The following is a 17,239-nucleotide window of genomic DNA, read 5'->3' on the forward strand; positions in this document are numbered from 1 at the left end:
CACCTCTGTTAATCCCCAAGTTCTCACCTGATGGCCCCCCTGTGACTCTGCCTGTATTTGGTTATTCCTTCCTTGAGGAATCTTACCCATCTCTGACTAACCAGCCGTCTTCCGGGGCCATACAGGGAAATGTAAAGTTGGTAAGTGAGAGAGAAGCAATATTCTTTGAAAAGGTTAGCTTTTTAGTTCTTTGCAGATTTATGCCCTGTGGCTTCCATGCCCAGGATTTGTCTTGAGGTATCTTTACCACTTGGAAGAATTATGATACTCAGTAATTTTCAATATGAGGCACGAATTCTACTTAAGTGCTGTAATGAGGAAGGAAGAAGAAAAGCTATAGAAGTAGCAGATGGAAGAAAACATGGGAAGATTGATTATTTCTTTGACATAACTTCTTGTAGAGTAACATAAGCATGTATAGGTTTTAACAAACTACTAATTAAATTGTGTACACACATTAACAGAATAGGAATACAGATACATAATAAAAGCAGACCTACAATTACTGGCCATATCCAGTGAAACCAAGAAAACCAGTTAGGTACCCTAGGCATTTTTGAAAACTTGTCAATAATATGATGGATATTGTCTTAACTGAATTTGAATAGTTTGAGAAAAATCAGACAAATTAAAACAACACATTCCTGGGAACTGTTCACATCTCATATGTTCCTTTAACAATAGATAGTGTATAGTAGCACGATTTTGAAGCACTGCAATTCGCACTTCTAATTCTTGGTTGAGTTCCGACAATATAGAACCAGTCAAATTTGTTGTTTTACTGTATGCACAGGCAGCTTAGATATCTCCTTCTGCATTCCAATGGCAAGTCCAGGAACCGGCGGGATGAATGCAGCTACAACTGCAACAGCGCCAGGATCTTTGTTGAAGTTTTTTGATGATCATCTTCTGGACTGACTCTTCCAGAGGGTGTTGATGTTGGAAGTTCTTCTTCATATCGTATCTTAATTCGTTTCCTGGGTAGCCAAATTAGGCTTTGATCCTCTGTATAAACACAAACAAACCCTTTGCCCTCACTGTGATATGACCTTTATACCATTGTGAAGAACCTATTGGAGACCACCACACAGGAATTGCTTTTCTTTAAGAGAAAAAATATTATTAGAAAAATGTACTTCCATGTCTGATCATGCGGCACTCTTTAAAAGATCAAAATTAAGGATATGTAAAGCATGCATTAATCGTTGATTTGCAGTTAATTTTATCCTATCAGGGAGTAATACCCCTTTTGTTGTTATCATTAATCTACAATTATGTGAAGAACATTATGTTTACTAGGCTCTCCCCTTCACCAAGTCCCCGCCTCAAACCCCATTACAGTCACTGTCCATCAGCATAGCAAGATTTTGTAGAATCACTACTTGTCTTCTCTGTGTTGCACAGCCCTCCCCTTTCCCCCACCCCCGACATTATACATGCTAATCATAATACCCCCCTTTCTTCTTCCCTGCCCTTATCCCTCCCTACCCTCCCATTCTCCCCAGTCTCTTTCCCTTTGGTAACTGTTGGTCCATTCTTGGGTTCTGTGATTCTGCTGCTGTTTTGTTCCTTCAGTTTTTCCTTTGTTCTTATACTCCACAGATGAGTGAAATCATTTGGTATTTGTCTTTCTCCACCTGGCTTATTTCACTGAGCATAATACCCTCTAGCTCCATCCATGTTGTTGCAAATTGTAGGATTTGTTTTCTTCTTATGGCTGAATAATATGCCATTGTGTATATGTACCACATCTTTATCCATTCATCTACTGATGGATACTTAGGTTGCTTCCATTTCTTGGCTATTGTAAATAGTGCTATGATAAACATAGGGGTGCATGTGTCTTTTTCAAACTGGAATGCTGCATTCTTAGGGTAAATTCCTAGAAGTGGAATTCTTGGGTCAAATGGTAAGTCTATTTTGAGCATTTTGAGGAACCTCCATACTGCTTTCCATAATGGTTGAACTAATTTACATTCCCACCAGCAGTGTAGGAGGGTTCCCCTTTCTTCACAACCTCGCCAACATTTATTGTTGTTTGTCTTTTGGATGGTAGCCATCCTTACTGGTGTGAGGTGATATCTCATTGTGGTTTTAATTTGCATTTCTCTGATAACTGGCGATGTGGAGCATCTTTTCATGAGCCTGTTGGCCATCTGAATTCCTTCTTTGGAGAACTGTCCAGTTCCTCTGCCCATTTTTTAATTGGATTATTTACTTTTTGTTTGTTGAGGTGCATGAGCTCTTTATATGTTTTGGATGTCATGCCTTTATTGGACCTATCATTTACGAATATATTCTCCCATACTTTAGGGTACCTTTTTGTTCTGTTGATGGTGTCCTTTTCTGTACAGAAGCTTTTCAGCTTGATGTAGTCCCACTTGTTCATTTTTGCTTCTGTTTTCCTTGCCCTGGGAGGTATGTTCATGAAGAAGTTGCTAATGTTTATGTCCAAGAGATTTTTGCCTATGTTTTTTTCTAAGAGTTTTATGGTTTCATGACTTACATTCAGGTCTTTGATCCATTTTGAATTTACTTCTGTGTAATGGGTTAGACAGTGATCCAGTTTCATTCTCTTACATGTAGCTGTCCAGTTTTGCCAGCACCATCTGTTGAAGAGACTGTCATTTCCCCATTGTATGTTCATGGCTCCTTTATTGAATATTAATTGACCGTATATGTTTGGTCCTGTATCGTATATTAATTGACCATATATGTTTGGATTAATATCTGGACTCTCTATTCTGTTCCACTAGTCTGTGGCTCTGTTCTTGTGCCAGTACCAAATAGTCTTGAGTACTGTGGCTTTGTAGTAGAGTGGGATTCCCCATGCTTTATTCTACCTACTCAGGACTACTTTCTCTATTCTGGGTCATCTGTGGTTCATACGAGTTTTAGAACGATTTTCTCTAGTTCGTTGAAGAATGCTGTTGGAATTTTGATAGGAATTGCATTGAATCTGTAGATTGCTTTAGGTAGGATAGCCATTTTCACAATATTAATTCTTCCTATCCATGAGCATGGGATGTGTTTCCATTTATTGGTATCTTCTTTAATTTCTCTCATGAGTGTATCATAGTTTTCAGAGTATAGGTATTTCACTATCTTGGTTAGTTTTATTCCTAGGTGTTTCATTGTTTTTGATGCAACTGTGAATGGAATTGTTTTCCTTATTTGTCTCTCTGGTAGTTCATTGTTAGTGTATAGGAATGCCACAGATTTCTGCATATTGATTTTGTATCCTGCAACTTTCCTGAATTCAGGTATTAGGTCTAGTGGTTTTGTAGTGGATTCTTTAGGGTTCTTTATTTACAATGTCATGTCATCTGCAAACAGGGACAGTTTAACTTCTTCTTAGCCAATCTGGATGCCTTTTATTTCTTTGTGTTTGACTGCTGTGGATAGGACCTCCAGTACTATGTTGAATAGAAGTGGGGAGAGTGGACATCCTTGTCTTGTTCCTGATCTTCAAGGAAAAGCTTTCAGCTTCTCGCTATTAAGTATGATGTTGGCTGTGGGTTTCTCATATATGGCCTTTATTATGTTGATGTACTTGCCCTCTGTACCCATTTTGTTGAGAGATTTTGTAATGAATGGATGTTGAATTTTCTTCAAATGTTTTTTCCACGTCTTTGGAAATGCATATGTGGTTTTTGTCCTCCTTTTTCTTGATGTGGTGGATGATGTTGATGGATTTTCTAATGTTATACCATCCTTGCATCCCTGGAATAAATCTACTTGATCATGACAGATGATCTTTTTGATGTATTTTTGAGTTCAGTTCACTAATATTTTGTTGAGTATTTCTGCATCTGTGTTCATCAGGGATCTTGGTCTTGTAATTTTCTTTTTTTGTGGTGTTTTTCCTTCCTTTTGGTAATAGAGTGATGCTGGTCTCATAGAATGAGGTTGGAAGTATTCCCTTTTCTTCTACTCTTTGGAAAACTTTAAGGAGGGTGACTATTAGGTCTTAACTAAATGTTCGATGACATTCAGCGGTGATTCCATCTGGTCTAGGGATTTTGTTCTTAGGCAGGTTTTTGATTACCAGTTCAATTTCGTTTCTGGTAATTTTTCTGTTCAGATTTTCTGTTTCTTTCTGGGTCAGCCTTGGAAGGTTGTACTTTTCTAGAAAGTTGTCCATTTCTTTTAGGTTATCCAGTTTGTTAGCATATAATTTTTTATAGTATTCTATAATGATTCTTTGTATTTCTGTGGTGTCTCTCATGATCTTTCCTTTCTCATTTGTGATTTTGTTTATGTCGTAGACTCTCTTTTTTGCTTGATAAGTCTTGCTAGGGGTTTATCCATTTTGTTCATTTTCTCGAAGAACCATTTCCTGCTTTCATTGATTCTTTCTGATGTTTTATTCTTCTCAATTGTATTTATTTCTACTCTAATCTTTATTATGTCCCTCCTTCTACCGACTTTGGGCCTCATTCTTCCTTTTCTAGTTTTGTTAATTGTGAGTTTATACTGTTCATATGGGATTGATTTTCTTTGCTGAGGTAGGCGTGTATTGCCATATACTTCTGTCTTAGCACAGCCTTCGCTGCATGCCACAGACTTTGAGGTGTTGAATTATTGTTGGTATTTGTCTCCATTATTGCTTGATCTGTTTTTATTTGATCATTGATCCATTGGTTATTTAGGAGCATGTTGTGAAGCCTCCATGTGTTTGTGGGGTTTTTCATTTTCTTCGCATAATTTATTTCTAGTTTCATACCTTTGTAGTCTGAGAAACTGGTTTGTACAATTTCAATCTTTTTGTATTTACCGAGGCTCTTTTTGTGGCCTAGTATATGGTCTATTCTTGAACATGTTCCATGTGCACTTGAGAAGCATGTGTATTGTGCTGCTTTTGGATGTAGCGTTCTGTTGATATCTGTTAGGTCCGTCTGTTCCAATGTATTGTTCAGTGCCTCTGTTTCCTTACTTATTTTCTATCTAGTTGATTGGTGTTTTGGTGTGAGTTGTATGTTAAAGTCTCAAATGAATGCGCTGCATTCTATTTCCCCTTTTAATTAGATTGGAATTTGTTTGACATGTTTAGGTCCATCTGTTGTAATGTGTTGCTCAGTGCCTCTGTGTATTTATTTTCTGTCTGGTTTATTGGTCCTTTGGAGCGAGTGGTGTGTTGAAGTCTCCTGAAATGAATGCATTGCATTCTATTTCTTCCTTTCATTCTGTTAGTATTTGTTTCACATATGTTGGTGCTCCTGTGTTGGGTGCATGGATATTTATAATGGTTATATCCTCTTGTTGGACTGACCCCTTAATCATTTTGTAATGTCATTCTTTACCTCTTGTTACTTTCTTTGTTTTGAAGTCTATTTCATCTCATAGAAGTACTGCAACTCCTGCTGTTTTCTCCCTATTAATTGCATGAAATATCTTTTTCCTTCCCTTCACTTTTAGTTTGTGTATATCTTTGGGTTTAAAGTGAATATCTTGTATGCAGTATATAGATGGGTCTTGTTTTTTTATCCATTTAGTGACTCTATGTCTTTTGATTGGTGCATTCAAATCATTTACATTTAAGGTGATTATCGACAGGTATGTACTTATTGCCATTATAGTCTTTAGATTCGTGGTTATCAAAGGTTCAAGGTTAACTTCCTTACTATCTAAGAGTCTAACTTAACTCACTTAATATGGTATTACAAATACAGTCTAAAGGTTCTTTTTTTAATCCTGTGTTTCCTCCTCAATTCTTTATATATTAGGTATCATATTCTGTACTCTTTGTCTATTCCTTGATTGACTTTGGGGACAGTTAATTTAATTTTGCTTTTGCTTTGTAATTAGCTGTTCTACTTTCTCTACTGTGGTTTTATTTCCTGTGGTGACAGATATTAAACCTTAAGAACACTTCCATCTATAGCAGTCCCTCCAAAATACACTGTAGAGATGGTTTGTGTGAGATAAATTCTATCAGCTTTTGCTTGTCTGGAAATTGTTTAATCCCTCCTTCAAATTTTAATGATAATGTTGCCGGATCAAGTAATCTTGGTTCACAGGGCCCCTTTTGTTTGAGGCCTTTCTGCTTCATTGCATTAAATAAATCATGCCACTGCCTTCTGGCCTATAAGGTTTCTGCTGAGAAGTCTGATGATAGCCTGATTGGCTTCCCTTGTATATGTTCTTATTTCTCTCTCTGGCTGCTTTGAATAGTCTGTCCTTATCCTTGATCTTTGACATTTTAATTACTCTATGTCTTGGTGTTGTCTTCCTTGAGTCCCTTGTCCTGGGAGATCTGTGCACCTCCATGGCCTCAAAGACTATCTCCTTCTGCAGATTGGGGAAGTTTTCAGCAATTACCTCCTCAGAGACAATTTCTATCCCTTTTTCTCTCTCTTCTCTTTATGGTGCCCCTATAATGTATATATTGTTCTGTTTTGATTGGTCACACAGTTCTCTCAATGTTCTTTCATTCTTAGAGATCCTTTTTTCTGTTTCTCAGCTTCTTTGTATTCCTCTTCTCTAGTTTCTGTTTCATTTATCACCTCCTCCATCGTATCTAATCTTCTTTTAATACCCCCATTGGGTACTTCAATGATTGTATCTCTGACCGGAATTCCCTCCTGAGTTCTTGTATATTTTTCTGTACCTTCATAAGGATGTTAATGATTTTTATTTTGAACTCTCTTTCAGGAAGATTCATGAGGTCAGTGTCTTTTAAGTGTTCCTGAGGAGTTGTGTTAATAATTTAAATTTCAACCAGGTTCCTTTGGCATTTCATATTTTTCTGTGGTCCCCTCTTGTATCCAGAAGCGCTACTGTCTGGAGCTGCTCAGCCCCTGAAGCAATGTTGGGTCGCAGGGGAGTGGTATGGGTGCCTGGGGGGAGGAAAGAGCTGTTTCCTGTTTCCCGGCTGCTATGTCTGTCTCCACTGTCTGAACCAGTGGGCCTGGCACACAGGTATAAGCCTTTATGCTTTGCGTCTGTAGTCGCCGTGAACAGATATTCCCTCTGGCTCTCATAACGCCAGGGTAGGGTTTGCCGGTTTGCAAGCCAGATGGGGCTAGCCGGGAGAAAGGTGAAGTTGGGTGCGTATCACCAAGGGGTCCCTTGGAGTTGTGTAGCCAGCCAGGTAGCTGGAGCACCTAAAGATTGTGAAAGCTCCCAACCTGCTGGGCAGAGTGCACCTGGACAATTTTGTCTACTTTCCTTTCTTCTGAGCAGTAAGTTCTGTGGAATACTTGCCCTTTTAGCAGCCCTCTTGCTAAGGGCTTCCTTGTTAGGAAGTCTCTCAGACTACCCAACTTTCTTTTGTCCCAGAGCTGCCGGATATGGATCCCTGCTTTCCAGAAGCAGCTGGAATCTCAATCTTTCCAGGAGTTCTGTGTGTCGTAGCTTTCCAACCCTCTAATCATGAGAGTTCCATGCAAGCACCATGCAATGTATGTGTGTGCTCCCAGAGTAGATTTCTTGAGTTAGGTATTCTGCAGTCTCAGCCCTCCACTCCCTTTTCACTCTGTTTCTCTTCCTTCCTGGCAGTGAGCTGGGGAAGGGCTTGGGTCCAGACGGGCCATGGCTTTGGTACCTTACTCTGTTCTGTGAGGTTTATTTGTTTCACCTGGTTTATGCAGTTTGGCGCAGCCCTCCTTCCTGTTGCTCTTTCAGAATTAGTCGTATTAATTATATTTTTGTATTGTATGCGGTTTTAGGAGGAAACCTCCGTCTCACCTCTCATGCCGCCATCTTTAATTCTCTCCTCCTTGATCACTTTCTAGGTAATCATTTGTAGTCTTGACTAGTCTGTATGGAGAAACATATTCCCTACTCTTAATTCCCTTGCTGTTTTGTGGGATTTCTAAAAGGTATTTAGGATTCCAGGAGAGAGAGGACAGACCATTTTGAGCAAACCGGTGACAGAGGTGAAGTAGACTTTGATTTAGTGCTCCTGGGGTTGGGCTAGTGTTTTGTAAAGCATGATTTATCACCTAATTATGAAAATATGTGGGTCATTCTAAGGAAGTAATTGGACAGTCAAATGCAGTTGTCAGTCTAACATTTTGTGCATCACGAGGATGGGAGCAGCACCGTCTCTGAGAACTCTCAGGGAAGCCCAACGAATATGGGAGTGAAGGATACCACTGTTCCACATATTCCTCCTTGTAATGGTTGAAATCTTAACTTCTATTTAATATCATGATTTAATTACCATGGGAAAGAAGAACAGCAAGCTCTGAGCCCTGGGCAGCTTTATGTAACAATTGGTTTTTGTGGATAGTTTACAAAAGCATCAAATTTTGTTACTGTAATTGATCCAACTTTCTATCATGACTAGACATAGAGCAAATGTTCTCCATAACCCTTAGAATCTTTTTCTATACATCAGGTTCGCACAGCTCCTTGGAATACCACAAGGGCCTTCATTGCTGCCATGAAGGGCAAGTGTCTCCTGGAGGTGACTGGAGTGGCAGATCCCACAGGGTGTGGTGAAGGGTTCTCATATGTGAAGATTCCAAACAAACCAACACAGCAGAAGGTGAGACTGTCTGAATTTCTGTAGGATGAGAATCAAGGAAGAAAGGAAGGTTAAGGAGTGGTGATGAATAGGATGCATGATTTAGGAAGCAGTTAAGTTGACAGGATGATTTAAGTGGCTACTACAAGGAATTGAGCTCAATAGGATTCTTGCCTGTTTTGTTGTATTTTGTTTTTGAGGTAGGATGATAAGGAGCCTCAGCCAGTGAAGAAAACAGTGACAGGAACAGATGCAGATCTCCGTCGCCTTTCTCTGAAAAATGCCAAGCAACTTCTTCGTAAATTCGGCGTGCCTGAGGAAGAGGTGAGTGTGGAAGAGGAAAACGTAGAGGCTCCTAGGGGCTTTGCACAGGGAGGGAAGAGTTACTAGGCAGATGTAAGAAACTGTCTGGAGGATTTTGTGGTGTAAGTTGTGGTGGCCTGGGTCTTGGATTCTTTTTCAGGGGTTAGTTCTAAAGCTTTCTGTTTAAAATATTTTGGGTGTTGTTTTTTTCGGTCTAGCTCTCTAACCATGTGTCTTGGTTTGCTCTTTGAAATCCCTGAATAATTGCTGTATGTGTGTGTCTGTCTCTCTTGTAGATTAAAAAGTTGTCCCGCTGGGAAGTGATTGATGTGGTACGCACAATGTCAACAGAACAGGCCCGCTCTGGAGAGGGACCCATGAGTAAATTTGCTCGTGGATCAAGGTTTTCTGTGGCTGAGCATCAAGAGCGTTACAAAGAGGAATGTCAGCGCATCTTTGACCTGCAGAACAAGTGTGTTTTAGTGCTGCAGAAAATCCAACCTGAAAAGTGGTCGAGTCCAAGACACTTTTTTAATAATGGAGAAACCTAATTATGTTTTAGTCACACCTAATAATATAACTAACTAGGTAGTAAGGTATCTGGAGATTTCAGGATGGCATCTGTTCATATACTGCTAGAGTACCTACTTCATTCAAAGCAACTTGGCAAAGGTTTTGAATGGCAAATGGTGCTAGGTTTGAGCTCTGGGTTCCATGGCAACTTTTATGGCCTACTTGGGCCTAGCAACCATTACAGTGGTGATAGGGGACAGGAAGTTGTATGTTCTCTGAAGGCTTACTGTTGAGAGGATGGTAATGCCCTATTCAGAATGACCAATATATTGATGTGTTTCTCAGGCTCTCTCCAGGAATTCTGGAAGAGTTGTACTATTTCGTTGACTAAATGTCTAGGAAAACTTATAAAGCTTTTCTGTTAAGGGCCCCATGTCTTAGTGGATTTTGAGTATTGTTTTTAAGGCTGACTTCCCAATTTCCTACTGTAGTCTCAAACTGTTTCTTTAGCTCTTTGTAAACTTTTGTATTTCCCCTTAATTTAAAATTGTTTTTTTCTCTTTTTAGGGTTTTGTCATCAACTGAAGTCTTATCAACTGACACAGATAGCAGCTCAGCTGAAGACAGTGACTTTGAAGAAATGGGAAAGAACATCGAGAACATGTTGCAGAATAAGAAAACCAGTTCTCAGCTATCACGTGAACGGGAGGAGCAGGAGCGGAAGGAACTACAGCGGATGTTATTGGGTGAGGGTAGTGACTTCACAGACAGACGAGAAAGATAAAAAAGTATAAATAACTGCAAACTAATCACTGAGGCAGTATTGGAGGCAGCAGATGTAGGGATGAGTGTAGAAAGATTACCTGTAGATGAGGTAAGAAAGATGACTGCAAACTGGTCTCTAGGTTGTGGGGCACAGATGGGGGAGATGCTATCAGTCCACTGCTGTCTCTGCATCAGGCCTGGCCAAGCCAGGGCTCTAAGTGCTGTCCATCAAGTGAGCTTTCTGGGCATTCTTTGTAGCGGGTAAGAGTTTTTATTTTTAATACAGAATCTGGATGAATTTGGGGGTTGGCTCTTGAACCCCCTGCAATCAATATGTCAAATTCTTTGCAAATGTGCCTTTTTTGAGATCATCCATGGCTTTCAGAAGATTTTCAGAGGAGTCTGAGCCCCTAGAAAGAGTTGAAAAACCACCAGCCAGAAATTGCAGAAGTTGAGGGTGAAGGGTGATAGTGGTCTGAAATGGTGTGGGATATATATGGACTTTGGAAATGAAAAGAGGGAAAAAAAACCAAGCTGACTTTAAGATTTCTCTCTGGGCTTGCTAGGAAGATGGTGATACCATTGATTAAAGTAGCAAATTTCAAAGAAAGAAGCAGGTTTAACATGGGGAGGTGTGGAGTTTGAGGTCCCCATGCCACTACCTAGTGTAGATGGCAAGCAGGCAACTGAAAACTTGGATGTAGATACAGAGAGAGAATAAAGGCTGAAGATGAAAGTTTACATAACTGTTCTCACTCATAGTAGTCTTTTCCTTTGTTTCCTCCTCTTTGTAAAAGCTTTGTGTAATTTTGTTGTTTTGACTACTTTATAAAGATATGATAAAGCCTCTTCACCAGTGTGGTCCTGGATCAGCTGTATCTACATCACATGGGAGCTTGTTAGAAATGCAGAATCTCAGGGCTCACCACAAATCTACTGATTAGATTCTATATTTTAACAAGATCCTCAGGTGATTTCCTACTCATTCATAATTAAAGTTTGAGAAGGATACTCTGGACTTGCTTTCGTGGTGCATGGGTACTTTTTTTTTTTATTAAGGTATCCTTGATATATAAGCTTATGCTCAGGTTTCACATGAGCAACATTGTGGCTCCCACATTCCCCCCATTAAGTCCCCACCACATGTCCCATTACAGTCACTGTCCATCAGCATAGTAAGATGCTATAGAGTAATTACTTGCCTTCTCTGTGCTACACTTCCTTCCCCGTGCCCCCCACTATATTCGGTGCACTAATCATAATGTCCCTTAATCCCCTTATCACTCCCTTTGCACCCACACTCCCCATTCCCTTTCTCTTTGGTAACTGTTAATCCATTGCTGTTTTGTTCCTTCAGTTTTTGCTTTGTTGTTATATTCCACACATGAGTGAAATCATTTGGTACTTGTCTTCAGCTGGCTTATATCACTGAGCATATACCCTATAAGTCTGTCCATGTTGCAAATGGTAGGATTTGTTTTCTTCTTATGGCTGAATAATATTCCATTGTGTATTTGTACCACATCTTCCTTATCGATTTATCTAGTGATGGATGCTTAGGTTGCTTCTATTTCTTGGCTGTTGTAAAAAGTGCTGCGATAAACATCAGGGAGCATAGGCCTTTTTTATTTTTTATTTTTTATTTTGGTATCATTAATCTACAATTACATGAGGAACATTATGTTTACTATACTCCACCCATCACCAAGTCCCCCCCACAAACCCCATTACAGACACTGTCCATCAGCGTAGTAAGATGCTGTAGAATCACTACTTGTCTTCTCTGTGTTGTACAGTCCTCCCAGTTGCAGCCCCCCCACATTATACATGCTAATCATAATGCCCCCTTACTTTTTCCCGGCCCTTATCTCTCCCTTCCTACCCATCCTCCCCAGTCCCTTTCCCTTTGGGAACTGTTAGTCTGTTCTGGAGTTCTGTGAGTCTGCTGCTGTTTTGCTCCTTCAGATTTTTTCTTTGTTATTATACTCCACAGATGAGTGAAATCATCTGATACTTCTCTTTATCCACCTGGCTTATTTCACTGAGTATAATACCCTCTAGCTCCATCTATGTTGTTGCAAATGATACCTTTGTTTTCTTCTTATGACTGAATAATATTCCATTGTGTATATGTACCATATCTTCTTTATCATTCATCTACTGATGGACACTTAGGTTGCTTCCATTTCTTGGCTATTATAAATACAGCTGCGATAAACATACGGGTGCATATGTCTTTTTCAAACTGGGCTCCTGAATTCTTAGGGTAAATTCCTAGAAGTGGAATTCCTGGGTCAAATTTTATTTCTATTTTGAGCTTTATGAGGAACCTCCATACTGCTTCCAAAATGGTTGAACTAGTTTACATTCCCACCAGCAGTGTAGGAGGGTTCCACTTTGTCCACAACCTTGCCAACATTTGTTGTTGTTTGTCTTTTGGATGGTGGTGATCCTTACTGGTGTGAGGTGATATCTCGTTGTGGTTGTAATTTGCATTTCTCTGATGATTAGGGATGTGGAGCATCTTTTCATGTGTCTCTTGGCCATCTGAAATCTTCTTTGGAGAATTGTATGTTCAGCTTCTCTGACCATTTTTTTAAGTGGATTATTTGCTTTTTGTTTGTTGAGGTGGGTGAGCTCTTTTTTTTTTTTTACTTTTATTTTTGTATCATTAATCTACAATTACATGAAGGACATTATGTTTACTAGGCTCCCCACTTCACCAAGCCCCCGCCACATACCTGTTCACAGTCACTGTCCATCAACATAGTATGATGCTGTAAAATCACTACTTGTCTTCTCTGTGTTACACAGCCCTCCCTGTGCCCCCACACACACACTAAACATGTTAATCGTAATGCCCCCTTTCTTTTTTCCCATCCTTATCCCTCCCTTCCCACCCATCCTCCCCAGTCCCTTTCCCTTTGGTAACTGTTAGTCCATTCTTGGGTTCTGTGAGTCTGCTGCTCTTCTGCTCCTTCAGTTTTCTTTTGTTCTTATACTCCACATATGAGTGAAATCATTTGGTACTTGTCTTTCTCCGCCTGGCTTATTTCACTGAGCATAATACCCTCTAGCTCCATCCATGTTGTTGCAAATGGTAGGATCTGTTTTTTTCTTATGGCTGAGTAATATTCCATTGTGTGTATGTACCACGTCTTCTTTATCCATTCATCTACTGATGGACATTTAGGTTGCTTCCATATCTTGGTTATTGTAAATAGTGCAGCGATAAACATAGGGGTGCATCTGTCTTTTTCAAACTGGAGTGCTGCATTCTTGGGGTAAATTCCTAGAAGTGGAATTCCTGGGTCAAATGGTATTTCTATTTTGAGCATTTTGAGGAACGTCCATACTGCTTTCCATAATGGTTGAACTAATTTGCATTCCCACCATCAGTGTAGGAAGGTTCCCCTTTCTCCACAACCTCGCCAACATTTGTTGTTGTTTGTCTTTTGGATGGTAACCATCCTTACTGGTGTGAGATGATATCTCATTGTGGTTTTAATTTGCATTTCTCTGATGACAAGCGATGTGGAGCATCTTTTCATGTGTCTGTTGGCCATCTGAATTTCTTCGTTAGAGAACTGTCTATTCAGCTCCTCTGCCCATTTTTTAATTGGATTATTTGCTTTTTCTTTGTTGAGGTGTGTGAGCTCTTTATATATTTTGGAAGTCAACCCTTTATCGGATCTATCATTTATGAATATATTCTCCCCTACTGTAGGATTCCTTTTTGTTCTATTGATGGTGTCCTTTGCTGTACAGAAGCTTTTCAGCTTGATATAGTCCACTTGTTCATTTTTGCTTTTGTTTCCCTTGCCCGGGAGATACGTTCATGAAGAAGTTGCTCATGTTTATGTCCAAGAGATTTTTGCCTATGTTTTTTTCCAAGAGTTTTATGGTTTCATAACTTACATTCAGGTCTTTGATCCATTTTGAATTTACTTTTGTGTATGGGGTTAGAAAATGATCCACTTTCATTCTCTTACATGTAGCTGTCCAGTTTTGCCAACATCAGCTGTTGAAGAGGCTGTCATTTCTCCATTGTATGTCCATGGTTCCTTTATCGTATTTTAATTGACCATGTATTTTTGGGTTAATATCTGGACTCTCTATTCTGTTCCACTGGATTGTGGGTCTGTTCTTATACTAGTACCAAATTGTCTTAATTACTGTAGCTTTGTAGTAGAGCTTGAAGTTGGGAAGCAAGATTCCCCCTGCTTTATTCTTCCTTCTCTGGATTCCTTTGGCTATTCGGGGTCTTTAGTTTTTCAATATGAATTTTAAAACTTCTTTGTTCCAGTTCGTTGAAAAATGCTGTTCGTATTTTGATAGGGATTGCATTGAATCTGTAGATTGCTTTAGGCAGGATGGCCATTTTGAGAATATTAATTTTTCCTAGCCAAGAGCATGGGATGAGTTTCCATTTGTTAGTGTCCTCTTTAATTTCTCTTAAGAGTGTCTTACAGTTTTCAGGGTATAGGTCTTTCACTTCCTTGGCTAGGTTTATTCCTAAGTATTTTTTTTTTGATGCAATTGTGAATGGAAATGTTTTCCTGATTTCTCTTTCTGCTAGTTCATCGTTAGTGTGTAGGAAAGCAACAGATTTCTGTGTATTAATTTTGTATCCTGCAAGTTTGCTGAATTCAGGTATCTGTTCTAGTAGTTTTGGAGTGGAGTCTTTAGGGTTTTTTTTTTTTTTTAAATAATTATTTTTTATTGAAGGGTAGTTGACGCACAGTATTACATTACATTAGTTTCAAGTGTACAACACAGTTATAAAATATTTAAATACATAATTCTAGGTTCCAGCTATCACCCTACCAAGCTGTTACAATATCTTGACTATATTCCTTATGCTATGCATTACATCCCAGTTACTTATTTATTTTACCATTGGAAGTCTGTCTCTATCTGTCTGTCGGTCTGTCTGTCTGTCTGTCTGTCTGTCTAGTCTAATCTATCTAATCTATCTAATCTATCTATCTCTATCTAATCTAATCTATCATCTATCTATCATCTCTAATCTATCTATCAGATAGCCTATTTATTTATTTATTTATTTTTGTGAGGGCATCTCTCATATTTATTGATCAAATGGTTGTTAACGACAATAAAATTCTGTATAGGGGAGTCAATGCTCAATGCACAATCATTAATCCACCCCAAGCCTAATTTTCGTCAGTCCCCAATCTTCTGAGGCATAACAAACAAGTTCTTACATGTAGAACAAATTCTTACATAATGAATAAGTTACATAGTGAACAGTACAAGGGCCGTCATCACAGAAACTTTCGGTTTTGCTCATGCATTATGAACTCTAAACAGTCAGTTCAAATATGAATACTCATTTGGTTTTTATACTTGATTTATATGTGGATACCACATTTCTCTCTTTATTATTATTATTTTTAATAAAATGCTGAAGTGGTAGGTAGATACAAGATAAAGGTAGAAAACATAGTTTAGTGTTGTAAGAGAGCAAATGTAGATGATCAGGTGTGTGCCTGTAGACTATGTGTTAATCCAAGCTAGATAAGGGCAATAATACATCCGCGTATGCAGAAGATTTCTCTCAGAACATGAGGGGGGAGGTTCTAAGCCTCACCTCTGTTGATCCCCAATTTCTCACCTGATGGCCCCCCTGCGACTGTGCCTGTCTTAGGTTGTTCCTCCCTTGAGGAATCTTACCCGTCTCTGGCTAACCAGTCATCTTCCGGGGCCATACAGGGAAATGTAAAGTTGGTAAGTGAGAGAGAAGCCTTACTGTTTAAAAAGGTTAGCTTTTTACTTCTTTGCATATTTATGCCCTGTGGCTTCTATGCCCAGCATTTGTCTTGAGGTATCTTTACCACTTGGAAGAATTATGATACTCGGTAAATTCGATATGAGGCACGAATTCTATTTAAGGGTTGTAATTAGGAAGGAAGAAGAAAAGCTATAGAAGTAGCAGGCGGAAGAAAACTTGGGAAGATTGATTATTTCTTTGACATATCTTCTTGTAGAGTAACTTCAGCATGTATAGGTTTTAAGCTACTACTTAAATTGCGCACACACATTAACATAATAGGAGTATAGTTACATAACCAAAGCATATCTGTAATTACCAGCCATCTCCAGTGAAACCAAGAAAACCAGTTAGGCACCTTAGGCATTTGTGAAAACTTGTCTATGATATGGTGGATATTGTCCAACTGAACTTGAACAGTCTGAGAGAAATCAGACAAATTAAAACAACCCATTCCTGGGGACTGTTTACATGCCATATGTTCTTGTAACAGTAAATAGTCTGTAGTTGTAAGACTTTGGAGTGCTACAATTTGCACTTCTCCAAATTCTTGGTTGAGTTCCAACAGTATAGATCCAGTCAAATTTGTTGTTTTACTGTATGCACAGGTCAGCTTAGATATCTCCTTCCTCATTCCCATGGCAAGTCCAGGAACTGGTGGGATGAGTGCATCTACAGCTGTAGCAGTGCGTGGATCTTTGTTGGGGTTTTTTGATGATCATCCTCTGGCATGAGTCTTCCAGAGAGTGCAGATGTTGGAAGTTCTTTTTCATATCGTATCTTAGTTCATTTTCGGGGTAGCCCAATTAGGCTTTGATCCTCTGTATAATCACAAACAGACCCTTTGCCTACACTTTTATATGCCCTTTATACCCTTGTGTAGAACTCGTTGGAGGTTACCACACAGGAACTGCCCTTTTTTTTTTTGCTTTGTTTTTGGTATCACTAATCTACACTTACATGACGAATATTATGTTTACTAGGCTCTCCCCTATACCAGGTCTCCCCTATAAACCCCTCTACAGTCACTGTCCATCAGCATAGCAAAATGTTGTAGAATCACTACTTGCCTTCTCTGTGTTGTACAGCCCTCCCTTTTCTCCTACCCCCCCCATGCATGTTAATCTTAATACCCCCCTACTTCTCCCCCCCCTTATCCCTCCCTACCCACCCATCCTCCCCAGTCCCTTTCCCTTTGGTACCTGTTAGTTCATTCTTGAGTTCTGTGATTCTGGTGCTGTTTTGTTCTTTCAGTTTTTCCTTTGTTCTTATATTCCACAGATAAGTGAAATCATTTGGTATTTCTCTTTCTCCGCTTGGCTTGTTTCACTGAGCATAATACCCTCCAGCTCGATCCATGTTGCTGCAAATGATTGGATTTACCCTTTTTGTAT

The 17,239-nt window shown here is 39.3% G+C and overlaps 1 protein-coding gene across 8 annotated transcripts in view; it reads left to right on the forward strand.

Moving 5' to 3' along the window:
- Positions 1 to 17,239, forward strand: part of TAF1 (TATA-box binding protein associated factor 1) — a 108,559-nt gene that overhangs the window by 27,278 nt on the left and 64,042 nt on the right. For all 8 annotated transcript variants that reach the window (XR_008995252.1, XR_008995251.1, XR_008995250.1 and 5 more), the window contains 4 exons: positions 8,345 to 8,494; positions 8,678 to 8,797; positions 9,073 to 9,248; positions 9,857 to 10,035. Coding sequence is in view for 5 of the 8 variants with exons in the window: in XM_057495883.1 (XP_057351866.1) it covers positions 8,345 to 8,494; positions 8,678 to 8,797; positions 9,073 to 9,248; positions 9,857 to 10,035 (625 nt within the window). In the remaining 3 variants the exon portion in view is untranslated. The remainder of the gene's footprint in view (positions 1 to 8,344; positions 8,495 to 8,677; positions 8,798 to 9,072; positions 9,249 to 9,856; positions 10,036 to 17,239) is intronic.

Source organism: Manis pentadactyla, chromosome X, assembly GCF_030020395.1.
Source record: "Manis pentadactyla isolate mManPen7 chromosome X, mManPen7.hap1, whole genome shotgun sequence".
Lineage (NCBI taxonomy): Eukaryota > Metazoa > Chordata > Mammalia > Pholidota > Manidae > Manis > Manis pentadactyla.